Raw genomic sequence first — 23,018 nt, forward strand, 5'->3', positions numbered from 1 at the left:
TGATGATGGCTAGAGTGGAAAAAGTGGTGGTAGATGGTGGTGGTGGTGGCGAGTCAATGGTGGTGACAGTGTAAAATGCCGGCTGATGGTGGCGAGGCAAAACGTGTTTGTTGGAAGGCTTCGTGAGCAAGGTGGATGACGGTGGCGTGATGGAAGCTTGGTGGATGATGGTGGCATGATAAAAAAGCACATGACAGTATGTAAAATCACTTATTTGTTGCGTTTCATTCTTGAACGCGCAGAGATATATGTTTACGGTCAAAAGAAACCAACTCTGCTCATTATGCTTTCTAGCACGTTTACTTTTTTATTCCTGCGGTGTCAACAACGCTTCAGTTTTTGTGGAGCGTAGAATATGCAGCCGGGAATATGTTTGAATTTCACGCACGTACTTAAATTGTTTAGAAGACTAGACGTGTCACTGTGAACAATCACAATAAATGTTTTACATAGGCACCAGTTGTCGACAAATAAATGAGCTCCAGTTCGCAATTGCTCCTTTCACTTGTAGGGCAGAACACAGCGGTCACTTGATGTCACCATGCTAGAAACGCAGCTCTGGTGATTCTTTCACACTCTATTGCTCGAGCCGTACTTTTAAGTTAACAAAGTGCGTGCGAATATGCATGAACTTTCACTTTTCACATGGGTCGAGCCGAGCCCCAGCGAATTTGACTTTGGTAAAACACCAAACTGACTTGGTAAACACCAAAACTGACTTGGTAAACACCAAATTTGACTTGGTAAAACACCAAAGGTTAGTCATACCGACCGATTCCGTACAAGTGTTATCGGCGCTTCTGGGTTTCAGAATACACAATTTTGACGAGTAAAAATGACAATACAGCACACCTGCGGCATCATTCACCCTAAATGAAGCCTTTTTTTATTGTGTACGGTGTCCACGCAAGAAGCGACAAACATCGATGCGACGCGCGTGCAGCACTTCCACCAAAGGTACGCCTCCCCTCACCGACAGCCGCCGGTCGCACTCGCCGGCACTTCACTGGCTCTTATGCGAGAACACAGACTCGCATTTTCATATGCTTACTGAATCAATATGAAAGCATAATGTTTCAGGCACAATGCATTCGTTTCGGCCAAGCCTTTATGTAGTTGTTGCGAACGACAGAGCAACATCGCTTGGGTAAACCTGCACCAAATAAGATTAGGCCTATCATTTTCAAGCTTCTTGACTTCAGGAACAAAGCACAGATACTGAAAAGGGAAGCTAAGCTTAAGAACACAGGAATTTCTATTGGCGAAGACTTCTCACGGAAAATAAGGGATGTCACAAAGAAGCTCTGGGACAGTGCAAAACAAAACCAATTGAATAAGGAAAAAGTGTGATTGGCTTTTGATAAACTCTACATTAATAAGCAATGTTATATGTGGGACGATGTCAAGAATGAAAGAGTACTGATCAAAAAACAACGACCCAGATCTAAGCCGCCCCATGACAAGGCAGGGCGCCCAGTCGCTGTCAACGCCAGACTCTTGAACGATGCCTCTTTTCGTGTACCTAACGAGTATGATGACAGGAACGATCAACCCCTATTCAGCAGAAGAAACAAAAACCTACGCCTTGTTAATGTAAATGCGCAAAGTATTGTAAATAGAACTGACCTTGAAATCACTTTACTCCAGCATAATCCGCACGTTACAGTAATCACTGAAACATGGCTACGCAACGAAATAAGTGATGATACAATATTCCCACCGAACTACAAAGTCTTTCGCAAAGACCGCGCCTCTAGGGGTGGCGGTGTGGCGGTTCTAATCAAACAACAGATTGAAGCCATATTGCTGGACGATATTGCCGACTTGGAGTGCTTGTGCCTTAAATTATCTTTTTGGGGTCAGCATTTTATTTTATACGCGCTTTACCGCCCTGCAGACACGCCCCCTGAATACTTAAGCAAACTTTAGCAACATATGTCTCAATATCACAAACATAAAATTATTCTTGTAGGTGACTTCAATCTACCAACTAATAATTGGGAATTAATGCACGCTGGTCACCAGAATGTTGAGCATGCTAATATTATGTACAGTATTATGTTCACTCATGATTTGGCCCAGCTGATTCGCGACCCAACGCGTGTCCAAGGGTCTTGCAGTTCAGTTTCAGATTTGATATTTTTCAATCGTGCGTTCAGCGAATATACCGTGTCTGTCGAATCCGGATTATCTGATCACTATCTTGTGGGCCTTTCCGTCCCACTGTTGAAACGTGGTGATAAGAAACGCTGTCAAGTGCGTTCTTTCAAAGACTACTCACGTGCAGATGACACGTCCATAGTTGATTATCTGGAGAACGGTCTTGTTGACTTTGACAATGATGACGTATGCGCTCTCTGGGCCCAGTTTAAAAAAATGTGTGAACACTGTTTAGCTAAATTTGTCCCAAGCCGGAAAAAGAAAACTCACAAACAGACCCCCTGGATAACGCGTAGTATTATTCACTTGAAACGTAAAATTAAACGTCTAAAAAAGAAGCGTGCGGATTTGACTAAAATCGGACCATTGCAGGCTAGCCTCGCCCAAGCTGTGCGTTCTTCTAAGGATTATTATTTCCAAACAACTCTCCCAAACTTCATAAAAAATGACCCTGAAAAATTTTGATACCACTTGACGGATAAAAAAAAGCCTGTATCCGAAATGTTAGTAAATGAATCTATTGTTACGGACAAAGAGACTATAGGTGAGCATTTCAATATATACTTCCATAGCGTGTTTACTAGCCCAAGTGTATATCTATCTGATGTTCAATCGTTTCACACGACAGAGGCTGACTTTGTTTCGTACCCGGGTGTATTTTCCATGCTCTTAAAACTGAAAACTAAGAAATAAAGCGGTCCTGATAATATTCCAAACACATTTCTTTGCCGATATGCTGAAGTGATAGAGAAATATCTTGTGATTATATTCCGTGTATTTTTGATATCTTCAAAGCTCCCTAGTGACTGGAAGGCAGCCCGAGTTGCACCGGTATTTGAAAAAGGTAACCGCTTGCTTTTTGAAAATTATCGTCCAATATCCCTAACATCAGCGTGCTGTAAATAATTGAGCATATAATCGCGCATCATATCACCGAATATCTTGAAAAAAATGCTGTCTTAATTGATTCTCAACATGGTTTCAGAAAAGGGTTTTCAACTGTGACGCAACTGCTCACTATATCTCATTCCTTTGCATCTACTCTAGATAAGGACGGTCAAACTGATGCGATATTCTTGGATTTTAGTAAAGCGTTTGACAGGGTTCCTCATGACAGACTAAAACTAAAATTGAACAACATTGATCTTCCTCGCATCTTAGTTTTCTGGGTTATTGATTATTTAAAAAACCGAATTCAGTACGTAGAAATTGGGGATCAGCGATCGGGTTGTCTTCCTGTCGCCTCTGGAGTACCGCAGGGGAGTGTCTTAGGACCCCTACTGTTCCTGCTGTATATAAATGACATTGTAAGTGTGGTATGTTCATCTGTGCAAATTCGTCTCTTCGCAGACGATTGTGTCTTGTATAATGAAATTACTTGCCCGGAAAATCAACATGACCTTAATCACACTTTGTTTAATGTTTTTCAATGGTGCAATCGCTGGGGGATGGCTTTGAACTTACATAAAACTGTATGCATGCGTATAACCCGGAAGAAAAATCCACTTCAGTATACTTATACATTAAATGAGTCACCTCTACAGCAAGTTTCTGAGTTGAAACATTTAAGAGTAACACTCACAAGTAATTTATCTTGGAATCATTATATTGACAATATCTCCGCTTCCACCTTCCCTAAACTGTCTTTCTTACGACACAAATTAAAAAACGCTCCTCCTGATGTCAAACTCCTGGCCTTCCAATCAATAATCCGACCAAAGTTAGAATATGCATGCATAATATTGGACCCATTCACACAGAAAAACGTCAATAAACTGGAAATAATCCAAAGAAAAGCTGTAAGGTATATATACTCTAAGTTTCGTCACACTGATTCACCTTCTTAGTTAATTAGAGCTAATGGCATTGAACTCCTTGAGTCACGACGGAAGACATTTAGGCTTAATTTTCTTTCCCAACTTCTTCAAAGACAAACAGCACTTGACCCTACACAGTACCTGACACCCATATCGACAAGGCATACGAGACACCATCACCCCGGAACCCTAACACCTTATTTTGCACGGACAGATGCATTTAAATTTTCTTTTTTTCCACGAACAGTGCAAGAATGAAACCTTCTAAAAGACTCTGTTTAAAGATTCACTTTGGTTGATTTGCTGTGTGTAAACAGTGTGTTGGGTGTGTAAACCTGTACTTGTATGTTGAATTCTTTCCTTTTTCCTTTTCTACGTGACTTGAGTGCCTAACATGTACTTGCTATTTGTACCGTGCCCACCTGCTTGGACCTGTGAAGGTCTGCAGTATGCATTAAATAAAATAAATAAAACAGCGGTGCGCTGGCCCGACTGCGCTGTGCGTTGCACGAAAAACATCACAATAAAATGTGGGGGCATATCTATCAAATGAGCATAGAAGCGTCATAAAACCTGAACAGATATCACCCTTTGGAAGGAGCGAGAAACAGATATAAAACTTGGCAGTAACCACCAATAAACTCTACCTGCTCTTCAGTTCACTGATTGCTTTTTTTTTCGGTTGTAAAGTGTAACAAAAAACACAGCGCTGTTACCATTATCGCAGTGGCAATCGTTACAGGCAGTATTTGTTGGTGTTTATGAAATCTGCAAATTTTAGTAGCTGGTGCAGATCCCGTCCATCTCGAGTAAGCGAAAAACAGAACTGAAATTAGGCAGTGACTTCGTGAGCTGACTTCTTCTTTAACACCATATTTTTGACCAGTCATTCCGTCTGTTAACTGCCGTCTATGTGATGTGCCGGAAACAATTGAACATAGCTTTGTTAGCTGTAAAGATGCCATACTGTTTTGGGATGTCCTTCACTGAGCACTAAAAAAACGTTTCGTCAATAATTCTCACACGATACGTTATCTTCTACCAGCAGCGCTTGATGAAGTACCATATGACACGTTTTTCCTCATGGGTATGCACAGCTTGTGGAAGACACGAATGCAAGACCGCAATGTAGAGCCCACCACCTCATCAAGCACACACTTCATTCAAATGGCTATCCACCTCAAAAAGATTTACGACGAGCAAGACTTTAGACCGGACTGGTACACCATCTTAGAGAAGTGTTTGACCTCACCCCTTTTTTCTTTGCCTAACAAGATGTGAAGAACTCTCCATGTGAGAAACTCACGCTGTGTTAGCCATTGAGTGTTTATGAGTAACGCTTGAGCGCTTATTTTTGCGATTTGATTGTACTTTTGCTCGCTTGATTTGTCTTTATTGCGCAAATGCTCTATTAAATACCATGCGAAAAATTGGGCATGGCGCAGTGGTTAGTGGGCTCAGTCTGGAGTGCGAAGGTGGCAGGTTTGATTCCGCACTTGCATACTTTTTTCACGGGTCCTTTCTGCATCATTTTTATACAATTATTTTTTTATTATTTCTTTAGTGGCAGCTCATCACGGTGGTTCTGACGCTGCTTCGCGCTCCAGCATTGCCGGCTGGAGCGCGCCATCCACCATCCACTCTACCATACGCCACCATGCACCATGTGTCACCAACATTTCCAGCACCATAATCCACCAAAATTGTGGATGGTAGAATCCACCATTCATATGGTGGACTTTTTTTCAATAGGGGCCCCAGAGGTCCTCATCACCGATAGTGGTATGGGCATGGTGTAAGATACAGTTCAGATTAGGACCATTCTATTCTTATTCAAGGGACGTGATCGACCGGCGAAAGTAGCAGCGACGCACGTCGTTCGAACGGCTGCCGGGCCCGGCAGCGCTAACTCTTCGACAAGCCAGCGCAACTTCAAAAAAAAAAAAGAATTACGCAGCGTTGCTATAGCAGCGGACGAGGTCGGTGGCCACGCCGGCGTTCAGTGGGCGTCGCGTTTGTCCCTGACGAAAATAGGGTGTGCAGCAGCTGTATTTGCTGGCGTGTCTTACATCCTTGTTACACAGGCAGCCTAAACCGCGGTGCACTGATGTTACACGGCATAAGAGCCACGGTTTCGAGAAACAGAGCTTGGCAGCCTCGGCGAACGGTGGAGAGAAGAGCGTGCTTCACTCCGTATTTATATATGTACGAGCGAGTGGACGGGTGAGTGGGGCGCAGAGAGGAGAGCGAACGGTGCGAGTAGCGGCAAGCACTGCATATGCTCTCTCCCGTGCTGCCTCTACACACGCGGGAGCTCCGCCGAACTCCGGCGATGCGAGGGCCCTCAGATGCCAAAGCGCGTTCCTTCTCTCCACTTACTCTCTGCTACTCCACCCGCATCACCAGGTCCTGTTGCTAGGGGGAGGATAAGCGCATGCGCCGGGAGCTGTTGCTACGGAAGTGGGCGTAAGAGATAACACCTTTCGACGCACGGACGCCGCCGGATGCCTGAGATAGCCCGACTAAAAAATGCATTAGCACAAAAAAAATAAATATAACAATTAACCATGACTAAACCACATATAAATTACGCAACATTCACACGATACCTCCGCCCCCCTTTTATGCGAAGCATTTATTCGGATCCCCCCATTGAAAGATACGGACGGCATTTTTTTGTTTAGTTTTAGCACTGAACACATAAACAGCAGTACATCATTATAGGAAAAAAAGATGAAAAAAACGGACTTGGACCCCACTATTGGAACGGACGCACTCGCGCCGTAATGCACGCGCGTGAGACTGGCGCGCAAGCCCAGCACGCCACCAATGCAGTTTTTTTTTCTTCTTCATTGCAGCATGTAATATAGAGACAACAGCTAACAGACACCAAGGAACTTTCAAGCTCAGTAATACGACTTCAAGAAGTTTTAGCCGCTTTCTACTCATACCGAAAGTAGTTTCAAATGCCTTATAAGTCAAGAACCCCAGGTGGTCGAAATTTCCGGAGCCCTCCACTACGGCGTCTCTCATAATCATATGGTGGTTTTGGGACGTTAAACCCCACAAATCAAAAAGAACATTTCAACCCCAGATAGTGAGATATTTTTCTAACTATGTTGAAAACGTCGTCTTCTTTGCGTTTACTATAAATAGAACCACACCGAAGAACAGGAAAAACACTTTCAATCACATCTCCCGCAAACGCTTGCGAGTGACATTAGACAGGCACTGCAAACTAAGAAACTGTAAAGCCACAACAACTTCTCGCAGTAAGCTACTGAACGGAATTCATCATTTGAGGTAGATAAAGTAGGTGCGACCCTCATTTGAAGAAATGTTTGTAAAAACGGATACCCCTGATCCCGTATCAAAAGATACCCTGACTGCCCTACTTCATAAATAGGTGCGGCAACGCCAAACCTCCTGTTTTTAGTTTCAAGAAGAGGTTGTCCCGAAGTTGTCCGTGCTGGATTCGGTACGCCAAAACCGCAAAACGCCTATTATTCCTGAGAATATTTATCGCGGATCACGGCAGCAAATAATGCAGCAAGCAAACCAGTCGCGATACCAAGATGGCGTTGCATATATTGTCGCGTGAGCGAATACGGACGTATCACGACAAACCCATTTATGCGTCGCAACAGATAGGTCTTTGGTTTTTCAGCCCATAGATTATCGTTGTTCTGATATTTGTGTTGCGGCACACCGAGGCATGTATTAGGCTTTTGTGACCATTTGATTCGTTCGTAGACCACGCCACTAATGCACCGATCCACCATGATTAACAAAGCAATATATTGTTGCGCAGGCCTGGAAAGAAAACGAAGTTGACTGAACGTGCTGGCCGCCCCAATCTGGAGCAAGAGGGAGAACGACTACGCTGCGATCATCAACCTGTTGGCCGCACCGGCGCTTCTTTTCGCGACCAAAATAGACGGCCCCTAGTTTTACACGACAGTGTAAAACTGCTACCTACGATCGTGCTATCTACGATCGTACATAAAATGTACCATGTGTGATCGTGATTATTATTGCGGGCGCCAATTCCGTGACCTTATCTACGCCGTACACTTTTCTCGCATTTCCTTACTGTAGATTTCCGATCACTCGCATATTTCTGCTCTGCGCTGCACGGACGTTTATGCTTACCCACTTGCTAGCTTTAGCAGTCGAAGCTTGTTCCCCGAGGCTCTCTTGCGCTTTAGTCGGCGATCACGCGAAATGGGCATGGCACCCCGCAATCCCGGCGTGTAGCTGTGTTCCACACAACAGCTGTCTCACTCGGTCTCTAATTCGTCGCGATAAACGACGCGTACATGTACACGAAAGTGCCACGCGTACCAGTGACACCAGCTGATGGCACCGGTTTTCTTCCGTTTGCTTCAACACAACAAAATATTCTGTTGTAAAAGTTCACATACTGCTCTACGGGAAAACGCCTGCTTTGATGTCGTACGGTATTTGATTTGTAACACAGATACAACTACTGCGATGTTTTGCTTCATCGGCTTGCATCGAATGAGCCTTCGCCCGCTACAAAAAAAGGAAAATAATATTTGCCGAAAAATTATTTCGTTTCTATCACATGAATCATACTTCAAGATAAGCCATTCCTTTATTTTTGAAATATTTTGCCAAACAATCGTTATTTCTCATTTCCCACTTTTTCTACAAACAATTCCAGCCAAACCCATCAATCCACAGCCAAAGCCAGATGTTCGTGTTTGTTTCTGTGTGTTTGTAGTGTGTCCCCGATGCGTTCACAAAGTGACTCAAGCTAAAAGCAATAAATTTAGATTAGAAAAGGCCGTTCCTCAATTGGTAGATGGGCAAAGATTGGGTACGATTTCTGCAGTTTTTGGAATGCTGACCAAGTGCGAGTCGTGCAAGGAATCGCCGAAATATGCGGGCTATTGAAGGACTTCGAGGTGAAGGCTGGCGCCCGTATTGACGTACTGCAACTAAGGTGGCTTGAAAGATTTCGGTACAACTGACAACGAAGTGGTGGGAAAGGAATTTAAGTGGGACAGGTTGTCATGTAAACCATGCAACTTAAAACAAGGCTGTGTTACCGCACTAAGACAAGGTGTCGTAAAGAGGAAACCTTCCTTAGTGTGCCTTAGCACTACGCGTTTTGGTGAGAGGCGGACATTGTGCATGTTAGCGATTCATTTTAAAAGACTGTGCTTACAGGAACAGAGCCACGACGCAGCGGCAAGGTCTTGTGGGAGGATATTCATGATAACTGCGAGAACACAAATATTTTAATAGATCGATTTTTTCTTATAGGCCTTGTAGTGACAACGACCCGAGTGGTGCTTCCTTCGTTGTTAATAAGGCAAAGCATGGAGTAAAATTTGCTGATGGGCCGCGTTTTGCTTATGACATTCATGAGTGACTTAACTTGTAACTTGGCTGAATTCACTCAGCTAACCGCCTAAGTGGGGATAACGAGCATGCATTGACGGGGAAGTGTTTATTATGTATTATAACACTTGCTTGAGCGTATAACTACGTGTTCACCTTGGGTTGAGAGATGTTCATGCACTCTGTGTGTGTACACACACATCGTCTTCGCTAGCCAGTAATATTGGGCCAGTCAGCTTCCACGCTGGACATCTGACGATTTCAGAAACTTGCTTGCACATTGCAGGATATCTCATTCTGCTAGAGTATTGATTTTTATATATAGATGTAGTGCCATCATTTAGTAAAATATATTACGCTACTGTGCGTTGGTGGTGTGGTTATGACTGTGCTGTGTGGTTGCTGATGGGAGCATTTATAGTTAGGATGCTGGAGAATTTCTCCTTTGACTAGCTTATCAGGCAAACAGGACTTGAACAGAAGTAAGAAGTGTAATGACAGGACCGGCCTGTAATTACGCATCTATTTTTGTCCACATTGTTGCACTGCATCTCCAATGTCTATTTATTTTTAACAAGCTTTCCTGTAATGCTTTTCTTGCCCATTTTACGCTCTAGTACAGTCCTGAGCAATACTAAAGAAAGAGTAAAATTGGCTATTAGAGGTAATTGCGAATAAATGCACGGTGATATGCAGGTGATAAGCGGGGCTCTACATTTTATTGTGCGCAGAAGAGTTTCTTTGTGTACTTTGCTTCTTCAAGATTCACATATGCATAACAAGAAGCAATGTGTGCATCTGCTTTTCAGCATCATCACGTGTGTTATTTCTTCTGCAAGTGAACTGAGCTGCTTACATGTGTGTCTGACAGCATGTGTGTTTATCAATATTATATTCAGGTGCCTATGAAGAGCCCTCAAAATGCACGGCAGTGACATTTCGGCTGCTTAAAGGAATAATGAACCTAATTTTTGCCGCCAATATTTTCAGCTATAGGTTGGATCCTGAAATCGATAGAGACAACCTTAATTTAAAGCAGGAACTACGAGAAAATAATTAATTCAATGCCTAGTGCACAAACCACCGCGTCTAGTGGGGGCACCGGGAACTAGAGAAGGTGAAGTTTGGTGACTTCAAACTCACCCGTAACAGAAAATCCAACAACGCCAGCCGTAGCACGCGTATCTCAACTCCATCATCTTCCACTGCGATTTCAAGAACCAGTACGAAAAGTAACAGCCGTAAACAATGCTTCCGGCTTGGCCAAATCACCAGCACTTTTGTGGAAAGGGAGGAGTGAAATTAGTGGAGAGGCGGACAAAAGTAATAGGAGCACAAAAACACGTGCATCCTGTATGCGTCTCGGTAAGTTTGACGTCATGGCTCGCGTTGATGAGAAGTCGCTGCGCGTTGATAGTCTATCAAAAATATAACCAATTGTTCAAAAATACCCGACATCAACTCCGTTTATTCGAACAGTGCCATCTTCCGAGTCAAATGTCGAAATATCCTTGGTTTTTTTTCTCAGTTTTTGCTCCACTCTAAAGAGGATACCAATTTCTTTTCATCAAAATAAAAAAAATTATATTATCTGGAGCTAGTTCCAAAATCGCAATATAATCATGAGCGACGTAGCGCATAAATCCTTATATTTGTAACGTCTGGTTTTCTTGAACATGCACAGACATCGCAGGGTACTTGGGCCTCAACGATTTCGCCTACTGCAATGCGACCACCGCAGCTGAGATCGAACCTGCGACCTTTGGCTCAGCAGCCAGGCACCGTGACCGCTGATTCACCGCGGCGGAACTTTCATTTACTAAATCAAGCATCTTTAGAAAAAATATATACATATATACTAATATCTCCAAAAAATCGAATTCCAATCGAATTTAAATATCATGTTGCTTTACCCTACATTCAAGTATCAATCGGCGTGTTACTGGTTTCTATAGGTTGCGGATTTTTGCGCGGCTTCCACATTTCCTTGAAATGCAGAAATTTGTATGATTTCCAAATCATACATCTTTACGTGAGCTGCGGGAATCCCCTTGATTTCCGCATATGCAGCTTTCAGTTAGCTAAGGATGATCCACATACGTGGCTTTCCGTCAGATGCGGATGATGCGCATGCTACGGCTTTCCGTGCATCAATAATTGCGTATCTGCAGACTTCATTTATAGAGAAATTTTCAATAGGGTAACGTGGCCGCTAGCGATAACGCTAGAATAATCAGTGGTACATACATAAATACCAACACTAGGTCATATGGCCCAGAATGTGTACATCGAAGTTGCCGACTACGATGAAGAATTCGTGCTTTTCGTTGTTTCATAATACTATGTCCCTATTATAATTGAGATTTATCTATTGCTAAACGTTTTTTTTTTCATATGCATGCATCTTCTCGTGACAGGCACCGCGAACGTAGATAAAGAAGCCTTGGTCTTAAGGTGCTTCAGCCCTAAATTTATGTTTCTCAATGTCATCTTTACAAGGGACGTTGAGCTACTGCTTTTTAACACAAAGTGTTTCATGCTACAGTCCAAAAGGAATTTAACGAAAATGCTTTAGCCTAATAAACAGAATCAGACGGCAAAAAAATAGTAAGCAGTCATGCTTTGCCGGGAGTTGAACCCATGACCTCTATGTACAAGAAAATGGCTGGCAGGCGTTTAATCTTACGGCACAGAAACGCCATGAAGGAGGCCAAATGAACACGCTCTTTATCTCTCTCACAGTGCTCTCTTGTTAGCAGGATGGCGCCAGTGTCTGGAAACGGAAGAGTCAAGATAAGATTTGCTTCCGCTAATAGATCAGACAACACACCATCGTTGCTACGGTCCCATTCGGCATGTTTCAAAAATATGATCTTCTCCACGTTTTGAGACACATCGCGGGGAGGCAGCTTTGATCTAAGCTCTGTAAAGTAAATCTGCGTTCAGAGATGAGTTACATTTGTCATAAGTGCCGTATCACATAACAGCTGAAACGTCTGTTTGCATCAGCGACGACGTCCCGCCACGCAATGGTCTCACCGCGGGAAGGCAAGCGTTCGTGCCAGTCGCCACACGCTGAAGAGAACCGCTTATGTATCGCGACCCAGTCTCGCCGCCAAGCGTCACTTCTGCTGCTACCGCGCTCGCCATAATGATAATAAATGCTCACGGGCACAAAGCTACCTATTGCTTGATGGTTGAAAACCCAAAATGTGGCCTACGCGCAAGACATTTGTGTGGCACAAGGCTCAAACGAATTTGAAGGGGGTGTAAGCACTCCGACATCCTCCAACCTAGATTAAAACCATATCCAGAAAAATCGCCTACATTAGCTCAAACAAATGATGACAACACACGGCTCTAAATATAGTCCGTGCACTACGACACTGCCACTGATAGACACTGCTGCACTGTCCGGCTTGACGACATCACCTCAATACCTGTACCGCAACAGCAATGTGGCCGTCGGCGCGAGGAACCGTCATTCGCGCCGACACGTCTTCTGATCACTCACGAGGGCACCGGACTGCAGGCAGTTTCACAGGTACCAAGCATGTCCATTTCCCGGTGTCATGACTGCACTCCTGGTCAGTGGCGCAGACGATGTGCAGAAGACAGCCAACCACGTGTTACATAATTCCCGCTGCGTACGCTAAAAACACTCGACAGAACAATGCAGCAGGCAAAGGAAAGGAAGTTTTGAGCTTTTCGCCCACGTGGTGTGATGATCAGTACTGCTAGCAAATACATCAGCGGAGACCGAGACGCGCATCTCAAATAACAGAAAGGTCGCTTCTCTTAACTCATGCATTGCAAGACCAAAAGTCAGGGATTGATTGATTGATTTGTGGGGTTTAACGTCCAAAAACCACCATATGAATATGAGAGACGCCGTAGTGGAGGGCTCCGGAAATTTAGACCACCTAGGGTTCTTTAACGTGCACCCAAATCGGAATACACGGGCCTACAACATTTGCGCCTTCATCGGAATTGCAGCCGCCACAGCCGGGATTCAATCCCGCGACTTGCGGGTCAGCAGCCGAGTACCTTAGCCACTAGACCGCCGTGGCGGGGCAAAAAGTCAGGGAAGCAGAGTGTAACATCTAAACGCCACGATCCAGCTATAGTTGCGCCACGTGCGACAGGCGGCATGCAGAGCCTCAGGTCTATTGAGTCACACAACAACCATCATCCACCTAGCACACAACCGAGGCGCAGAAGAGGGACGTCGTAAAAGGAAATCACTATGTAAAGTGGCCCTACTCGTTCGCCGCACACAGCAGCTTATGAAGCAACTGGCGTACACCCTCGCAGAGGGTGTCTCGAGGGTCCGGCATCTAGGCGCAAAATAAGCCAGCAACAACACCAGACTCCCTGAAACAGAGATATAGAAGTGTACAGAAACTTGGACGACCTACGAGGCTTCCGTCCTCACTCGCTTCGGGCTTGGCCTACAATCCACGTGCGCTAAGCCTTGCTCATCCAAGGATGCGGACCACATGACTCGCTTACCAACAGCCCAACAACGTTCTTTAAAACACTACTTGCGAGCAGCGTGAAAAAACTAACAGCATATCCACGGAGTAAATGATGATGAGTGTGACGAAACGCTAGAGGGTTTCATCGCTGAACCGTGAACTATTCGCGAATCTGAACCACATCATCAAAGACGTGACAAACACTGTATATATTTATACAATAAATTGTATTATTCGTAAGTGCTAGCTATACGTCGCATCCATTCTCCCTTCATTGTAACAGCTTTATGGTCGGCGAATTAGTGGATCACTGATGATTAGTTGGAGGTTTAGAAGGACGAACTTATTGGGCAGTTGGCAAAGGTGGAACTATAGGCGGTCACATACATACATACGAGGGATGGACAGACCAACGCCTTTAGGAGCTTGGCCCCTAAAAAAAAAGAAAACAAACTCAACGTGCCGACAAGTTCACCGCAACCGATCTCCTTGCTCCCAACAACACGCACTACCGACGCTGGCCGTGGAAGCTCCCCTAGCCTCTAGGCCTACTCTACACCGGCTGACAAAAGGCAGTACCAAACCGAGAAAACCGTCATCCGATGCTCCAAGAGCTCCACGTAGGGTGACAGTGTGAAGTCTGTAAATGAGTCAACATGCTCTCGGAGCGAACGGAAAAAGTGGACGCAGTCGAACCGAACCAAGCAAGGTACATTTATTGAACTACTTTTATATCTACAATATCATGAGCCGAGTCAAAATACATCACTAGGGATGAACACGCTAAAACAATGTCACACAACATGCCAATGCGCTCAATTCACATGAGAACAAACACAAGGTAACCCGTAGGTGGCGTCGCCAACGCTCGACTCACTTTAATGGGCCCACGGAAAAATAACACGCGGTGCCAGAGCCACGGTGCTGCCGGAGGAAGGCGACCGTTCGTGCCAGCCACCGCACGCTTCAAAGAAGCACTAGTGTGCCATGTGCCATGATCCATCCTCGCCGCTAGGCGTCACTGCTGGTGCTACGCTGCTAATCATGATGATCACAATGGTGATAAATGTTTGATAAATGAATGTATCCGGCTGTGCCCTTATGATCGGGCGGCGGCTTACGCGACATAGCCATAAAACTAGGTACAATCACTATGTGTTGAAGGATTGAATTTCACTCGCGCCTTGATTGTAGCCACCAATCAGTTAGCCTCCTCCTGCTTATTTCTGCTGGTTTAAAGTCTATTTTGCCTTCATTGTCCCTAATCCCAATGTTTTGAAAAATTCCGCGCCATTATCTTGAACTATAGGGGGGGAGCCTTTTACAGAATATTATGAAATGTTCAGTCACTTCCTCTTCCTCTCCACAAGCACTACATAACGTGTTCGTGCCTTCGTATTTGGCTCGGTAAGTTTTTGTCTGCAATACTCCCCGTTCTGGCCTCGAACAGCAGAAAACTACCCCGAGAATGATCCCAGATCTTTTCATTTTCAATTTCCTGTTTGAAAGCTCGGTAAGTCTGCAGTGATGATTTCGTTAGCATTCCAATCTTCCACATGTATCTCTCTGTTTCCTTCACCTTCTCCTTTACCAATGTTTTCTTTCGGCTTGGTATTCTGGTGTTGTCTAAATACTTGCTTGACAACTTCTAGTTCGCTTCCTCCATTTAGTATTAACATTCTTCATGTACAAGTAGCTGGGAACTTTCCTAGACAAACGCTCCTTTCCTATTTTTTCTCAATCACTCCTCAAATTCTATCTAGCTGCTAGCTTCCCAGCACTCGAACGAAGTCCATCAAATGTCACCCTGTACCCTCTGATTTGGGGTATTCCCGTGTGCTCCCAAAGCAAGTCTGCCTATGCCACCTCGTATGAATTTCAATCTTGCTTGAACCTCTGATCTCTTGCACAAGACCGCATTGTCATACGTCAAACCGAGGACCATGACACCTTTTTGAATTCCTCTCACGATGCCATACCTATTTTAGTTCCACAGTGCCCTATTTGTTATTACAGCTGCATTACTGTTACCCTTAGTCATTACGTATCTTTCCTGCTCCCTTTGGTACTCAGTCTCGTTATTTATCCATACGCACAAATAATTGTATTTATCCACTATTTCTGGCCTGGCTTTCTGCATCTTATGCTCACTGCCTTTGTTATTATTAAAAATGACGATTTCAGTTCTAACCTATCTCCCTCACTATCGCATTTGTCTATCAATCCCTGCCGATATTCCGGGCTACCAGCTATGAATACTATATCATCTGCATACATCAATGCTGATAATGACTGTTCAACGTGTTTTGCTTGCTTGGCAAAAGAGAGGCTGAAGGCAAGCCGACTACCTGATAATTTGGCTTCTAGTCATCGTTGATACAGCACAAATGACAGAGGTGACAAGGGACACCCCTGTCGAAGTCCACGTTGTATGTCTATTGGTTCGGACACCTAATTCCACAATTTCGTAACTACCTTGTTGCTTTTATAAATATGCTTTAAAAGATTATTTATTCCATCTTCCACATTTAGTGTGTTCAGTATTCCCCGCAAGACTTCTTAAATCAAACTATCGTAAGCTTCCTTGATATCTAGAAATGCCAGTCCCAGGACTTGTGTTCATTTTCCGCTATATTTCAATACAACGCATCAATGAGAACAGAAAATCCCTCAACCTCCTTCATTTACGGAACCCTATCTGTAGTTCTCCCAGCACCCCTTCATTCCCCACCCATGTCTGTAGGCTTTCTTTTGCTATCTGTATCACCAGGCTGTAAACTACTGATGTCACTGTTATAGATCGGTAGTTATTGACATCGTCTTTGTTCCCCTTTTAATTAAAGATAATACTCATCCTGCTTATTTTTCTATTTATTGAAGGCTTCACCATTCATTATTGCTTTGCTCGCTGCCTCTCCTAATCTTTGCTTAGAGTTTGGTTCTAGTTTATTTATTACCATAATTAGGATGCCATCAAGGTATGTTCATTGGCTATTAAGAACCCTGTTCTCAGCGCTTTCCCACCCTTGTTGTCCCAGTGGAGCAACTGCACTATTTTGTCCATCCTCATATGGTATGGTGCATGCAGTGCTTTCTTGTTGTTGAAATTTTTCTGTCATCATTGTTCCTAAATATTCCATTGCCTTATACCCTTCTAGTCAAACCCCTTGAACTGCAGGTATGAACCTCTGTTCCATGCTTGTCTTATTACTCGGAGGATGAAAATAGTTCAAATAGTTTGCAGGTGCCTTTCTATCCTTTTTGTTTACTTCCGTCATCCATTGGGACCTCTACCTTCTAACCTTTTCGCTGATCAGATCGAACGCTTACCTTCTGCAGCTGAAGAAGTTGTTTCATTTTCTTTTTACATCATCTTCCAGTTCACTCCTCTATTTACCATATTTGTGTTTTCTGGAGGCTTCCTGATGTCTTACTATGGCTTTTTTAACTTCCTCAACCCACCAGCTCTTGGATTATTGTTTACTTTTCTCGGTTGATTTGAATCGTACCTTAGCAACTCTAGCTCAAACAAACAAATTAGATTTGTGTACGTTCACTCTGTTTTAGTATTCTCGGTGATTACTTTTCAATCTGCTTAGTTGCTATTTGTAGTTTCCTTTCTGAATAAATACTACAGTGTGGTTGCTCGTAATTCCACCTTTATATTTCATTTCTCTTCCAAAACTCAGCTTGATACGTTTGTGATCACTACCTGAGCTTTTGGACCAATATTCATCTATGTTCATCACCCTTAGCCGATGATGCACCCTATGCGACATTATTGCTTGATCTATCGTCGACTGCAGCCTTCTCACCACCCATGTTATCTGCCCTGCGCATTTCTCGGTGCTCTTGCGAATGATTAAACCATGCCTTTCACACATAGCTATTAGCATTCTGCCTGTTCGATGAATACCTTCAGTCATATCTTCTATGTGTGCATTCATATCTCCTAATATAATTACCTCGCACTCTTCTCCTTGTTCGTCAATGTCATTTTCTGTGCACTGCATCATTTCTTTTCTCCCTGGCTTTTGCCCCTATCCACAAGTATGCAAAACCCAGGAGCGTTATCAGCTCTGCCACTTTTCCTTTTAGCCATGAATGTTCCCTGCACGCCTGCTCCACCCTTTGCCAGCCAGTACTTTCGCGAATGAATGCCCCAATACCACACCCTTTCTACTGCCTTCTGCTCTATTACAATATTCTCATGCTTAGTTTGGATGGCTAGGTGGTTGTTCCATGTCCCTAAGATGTCTTTCTGCAAACCCATATACCATCAGCTTCTCCTCATTTAGCTGTTTTTCTATCTCTGCCCAATTCATCCTATTTCTTTATACGTCGGAAATGGGTCCGTGCTCATGGCTACGTCTCTTTCTGCCCCGGACTCTACCTATCTTAGATACTGGTGCCACTTTGGAATCGTATCTGTCTATACCACCTGTCTAAGAGACTCCCTGCTTGTTTTCTTCGTTTCGCTTATTCTCCAGCACAACGCCACCTACCGCTGGATGGTTGTGAGATGACTTCTGGGCGTGTGAGAACCCCCGAATTGATTATGAAGGAACTCGGGACGGTGGTGAAGGAGGAGCACATCAACATAGGAAGCTAACGAGTTCAGTGTTCAATGTGTGCAAGAGAAACCCAATGTTTCTTTAATGTTGCGCGCTCTTGAAGAGGTACTTAAGCTGGCTTCGTGCTCTCTTCACTGGAAAATTTACTCGTAAAAAGTGGCGTACTTCACGAGGAAGTTCAGATAAAGTGGCTATAGCCCATTGCAAACTTCTGTGGCCATCATAGATAGCATTCCTTCGTGCGCAAGATATGTGCAAACTTCACATTGTTAGGAATTCATCAGAGTACAGAAATATTTAACAAGGAATCCGACACAAATTCGGGATATGTAGCGGTTCTGACTGGGGCGGTGCGGGAGTACGGACGCTATATAAAAAGTGGGGAAATCCTAGAAAGTCCGGGACGCTCGGCAGCCTTAGCATCCAAACGTTTTCTGTTTTTAGCCTTAGCATGGCTTTAGGGCAGACTTGGCATGTGCTCTCATTGGACAAACTTAGTTGAGTGCCCGCAAAGCTTTGTGCACCCAATCTGCCATAGGATATGGCTGGCAGGCTGAGTCCACAGAGTTGCGGCGGACTTGTAACTAAATTTGTCTATCAACGCTGGTAGTGACTGCCTTCCAATTTGGTCATGTGGGGGCTAGGGTGGCCAGTTTGTCTTTTACAAGTGCTTATTCTACCTTTGTCAAGTAACACGGAACTGAAAAAAATCTAAATTGACCCAACACCTATAAATCGGTTAATAAAAATCCACCTCAGTTACGCCAGCATCTTCAGGAACCAAATACGTGGCCGTGGGCAAAGACGATACACTGCGCGAAATAATTGCCTTGAAGGAATTACAACATGTGTATTGTAAATATTCGCCCCTCCCCGTAATTGCAACTTCAACTCCAGCTTCCTTCCTGCCAGGCGCCACTCTGCAAATGGCTCTGGTGGTGAATTTTCAGAAGCTATTACCACAACGGAAGCCCTTTTCGCGCATATACGAGTAATCGATCACCGCAGAGCGAAGACCCTTCCATACGGGTAATGATTACTAGCCATGGGCCGACAACACCGCTAAAACCGGCAGACTACCTGTATAGACAGGTTGCTGTCTATGCAGATGCGCATGAAGACTTGGAGAATGGGGAGGGAGGAAGGCCTGTCAGCGGAAAGCGAAAACCGAAAGTGATTTAACCATGAATCGTTCTGTAATGCTCGCATCAGTTGTGGTGACGGTCACAAGCGTGCCATTATTTACGCGCAGGACGTACCAGCTCTCATATATCGATGCACTATAAACAAACAAATACTTCTGCGAAAAAATTGGCCCCGTATCTGCATGTAATCTGCAAATGTCGTCGAAAGACGATAGTCTTGCGTGTGTAGAGAGTGAACAAGACATTTATTTGATGTTCTGCGCAAGCAAAAATGTTAGTGGTGTTCTGGAGGCGCTGCGTTAGAGTGCCTCGAGCGTGCAGCGGAAGCGAACGCGCGCATCAAGTCACGTCACACGTGAGACTTAAGCGCCATCTGGCAGTTTCTTTAGAAAACAAAGTGTGTGGCTCTGAGACGGGTGTGCATGCCCATCTCAGAGATGATAAGGAGTAGAACGCAAGGTGACGGGTAGGTGCCACTACCGTTTCGTTATAACAAAGCGTTGGAAACACTCGCCTTTCCGTGCAAGCGTTGCATGGTGAGCGCAGCATGATAAGCGCTACGGTCCTTAAAATCACTTATGTATGCCTTTTCTAGTAAGAGATGCACATTCAGAATATATACGTGTTGTTATGGAGCCCCAGACATGCGCAAGCATTGATTTTTAATTGACAATTGCACAAGCATAAACGCTCAACCTTGAGCAACATAAATTGGCGCTACGGATGAGGTGGGCCGTTTCAGGTACCCGATGCCGCTACGAATGGACAACCAGACAAAGGTACGTACAGACAGACTGACAAATATTTTTGCGTCGAAGGTCCCCAAGAAAGACGATCGTCTTTATATACTTTTTTTTTGTCTGTGTTATGCCGATTCCTATGACGGGTTAACGAGACATTTTTTTTCCATGTGCCTTTGCAGACGAGGCGCCTGGGAAGCCTACTTTATGCACGCAACTACTCTATAAAGAAAACGTCGATCCGCTTTGTAGCGCATGGGAGATAGCACACAGAAAGCTCTTAATGAAATCTAACAAATAATGATGCCATGGGAGTGTAGCAAATTTTCTTAGTAGTAAATATAATTTAAATAAGTAGAATGAAAAGTGACCGAAAATATAACTTGCCGCTGACAGGGAACGAACCGGCAATAGATGTACCCAATAAAGAGGGCTTCATGGCTCAGTTTCTAGGGAATCAGACGCGTCGTTCGAAGGTCGTAGGTTCGGCCCCTGCCTGCGTCAAGTGATATTTTTGTCCGCTTATTTTTTTTACACGTACACTACGTTACTACTAATAACATCCCCTGTACTTTTCTGACAGTATTGTCTGTTACTTCTCCCTGTTGTGTCTAAGAAAGAATACGAACCCTTAAGTTCACACTTGTTTCCTATAGGCTCAGAGAGTTATTACTCACTAACATGTAACTCCTCGTAGTACGTGACGTAGACATTAGAAAAGACACACTATAATAATTGTCACGTACACCTATGACTCCGTAAGCTATAATCAAGCGCTCTGCAAATGTGCCCACGACATCAACATGTACTATGATCATCATCACGCCGCAGCGTGCACTCTGCGTCGATAAAAATGACGGCTTGATATATCGGCACTTCTCAGAAGAGACATTTAGAGTAAGATAGTCACAGAAAAGATTGAGTAAAAATGCGCAGTTGGAGTGGGAGTCGTGTCCAGGCTTCCTGCGTGGCAAGCAGCTGTTCAAGCGCGAAGCCACGTCCGCACTTGAAACTGCTTCGTAAAAAAAAAGAACTCTATATGAATTTCTTTTATCGATATAGGCATTCTCGACACGCGTAAAATTCATTCAGTGGCACGGTCTTGGAATCACACCAGGCGTCAAAACATGACAGTGCTCCATCTTTTTTTCACGATGTCCCGGTGCGTGCGCTTTTTCCATTGCGAAAAAGTCACAAAATGCCCGTTTATCAAAGAGGCTTTCGTTCCGCCAATACCAATTGTCACGGTCCCCGTACACGGCCTTCAAACAACGCATAGAGCAGCACGGGAAACGAAGAAGGTGGATCGCGCAGCGAGTGTGCGGTTTGCAGCTACCCACCCACGGATAAGTGTGCATGTGTGCGTACCCGGCCGTCTTGTGGGTACTTCGCCTATTTTAAAAAGTAAAAAAAAACTTGGCAGATCCCACGTACAGTAGGAATCGATGATATGCAAAGCACGAATGAAGGACAGGGCTGACATGTGACTTTAAAATTAGCAAAACGTTATAAAGAGCAGGTAAATTATGCCGTGCGTACATGAGTTCTGTGTCATTATGATCATGTTTGAACGTGTCAATTGCCTTCGCCATCTATTCACGTCACCAGACACCGAATTAGCTATATGTGGAGCTAGCGAAAGGGCCGCGAGAGTAGCGTGTAGTCAAATTTTACATGACACGCATGCCATCATTATGATGTTTGGACGTGTCATCTACCGTCATCTCCTATTCACGTCACGTAATAGCTAATTCGGTCAAGGTAGCAAAACGGCCGCAAGAGAATTATGAGCACTGCATGTAGTCGTGTTTTATATGATATGCATGTCATGATTATCATGTTTAAACCTGTCATTTACATTCGTCGTACATTCACGTCACGTAATACCCTATTTATTATATAGAATCTAGTGAAACGGCCGCACACACGCTGTGAGCATAGCATGTAATTATGTTTACATGACACGCATATCATGATTATCCCGTTCGGACGTGTCATTTAGCTTCGTGGCCTATTCGTGTCACGTGATACCAAATTTGGTATATGCGGGAGCTGGTGAATTGGCCCCTAGCGCTTTTTTTTTTAAATGGCCCCTAGCGATTTTCATGTTGGGGTCGGTCGCTGCTGTTTCCCATGCAATCATGTTTTATGATATCAGTTTTTCAACACGCCATTTGAACAAAACAACTGAAAGAGCTGCAGGACCTTGAATTGTAAATGATGACATTCATGACATACATGTCATGATTTTCATGTTGTCACTAGTGAAATATGTTCTTCATGCAGTCATGTTATGTCATACCAATTTAGGTATTGATTTCATTGTCGAAACGGCCAGGACCGCTAAAAGTTGTAGGTGACTAGATAGATAGATACATAGATAGATAGATAGATAGATAGATAGATAGATAGATAGATAGATAGGTAGATAGATAGATAGAGAGATAAATAGATAGATAGATAGATAGATAGATAGATAGATAGATAGATAGATAGATAGATAGATAGATAGATAGATAGATAGATAGATAGATAGATAGATAGATAGATAGATAGATAGATAGATAGATATATAGATAGATAGATAGATAGATAGATAGATAGATAGATAGATAGATAGATAGATAGATAGATAGATAGATAGATAGATAGATAGATAGATAGATAGATACGCTCAAAGTCACCGAAGTTCGCCAAGAAATGCTTCGAAGTTAGTATTAATCGGTGAAGCTGA

General features: G+C 43.8%; 1 protein-coding gene across 3 annotated transcripts in view; it reads right to left on the bottom strand.

The window, feature by feature from the left end:
• Positions 1–23,018, bottom strand: part of LOC119169810 (arylsulfatase B) — a 188,215-nt gene that overhangs the window by 106,662 nt on the left and 58,535 nt on the right. Inside the window, exon 1 of one of the 3 annotated variants that reach the window (XM_075886650.1) lies at positions 8,130–8,280. The exons of the other annotated variants lie outside the window; for them this stretch is intronic. Within the exon in view, the coding sequence (XP_075742765.1) occupies positions 8,130–8,209 (80 nt within the window). The 5' untranslated portion in view covers positions 8,210–8,280. Of the gene's footprint in view, positions 1–8,129; positions 8,281–23,018 lie in introns of those variants that run through there. 3 annotated transcript variants of the gene reach the window in all.

This window comes from Rhipicephalus microplus, chromosome 2 (assembly GCF_043290135.1).
Source record: "Rhipicephalus microplus isolate Deutch F79 chromosome 2, USDA_Rmic, whole genome shotgun sequence".
NCBI classification, from domain to species: Eukaryota; Metazoa; Arthropoda; class Arachnida; order Ixodida; family Ixodidae; genus Rhipicephalus; species Rhipicephalus microplus.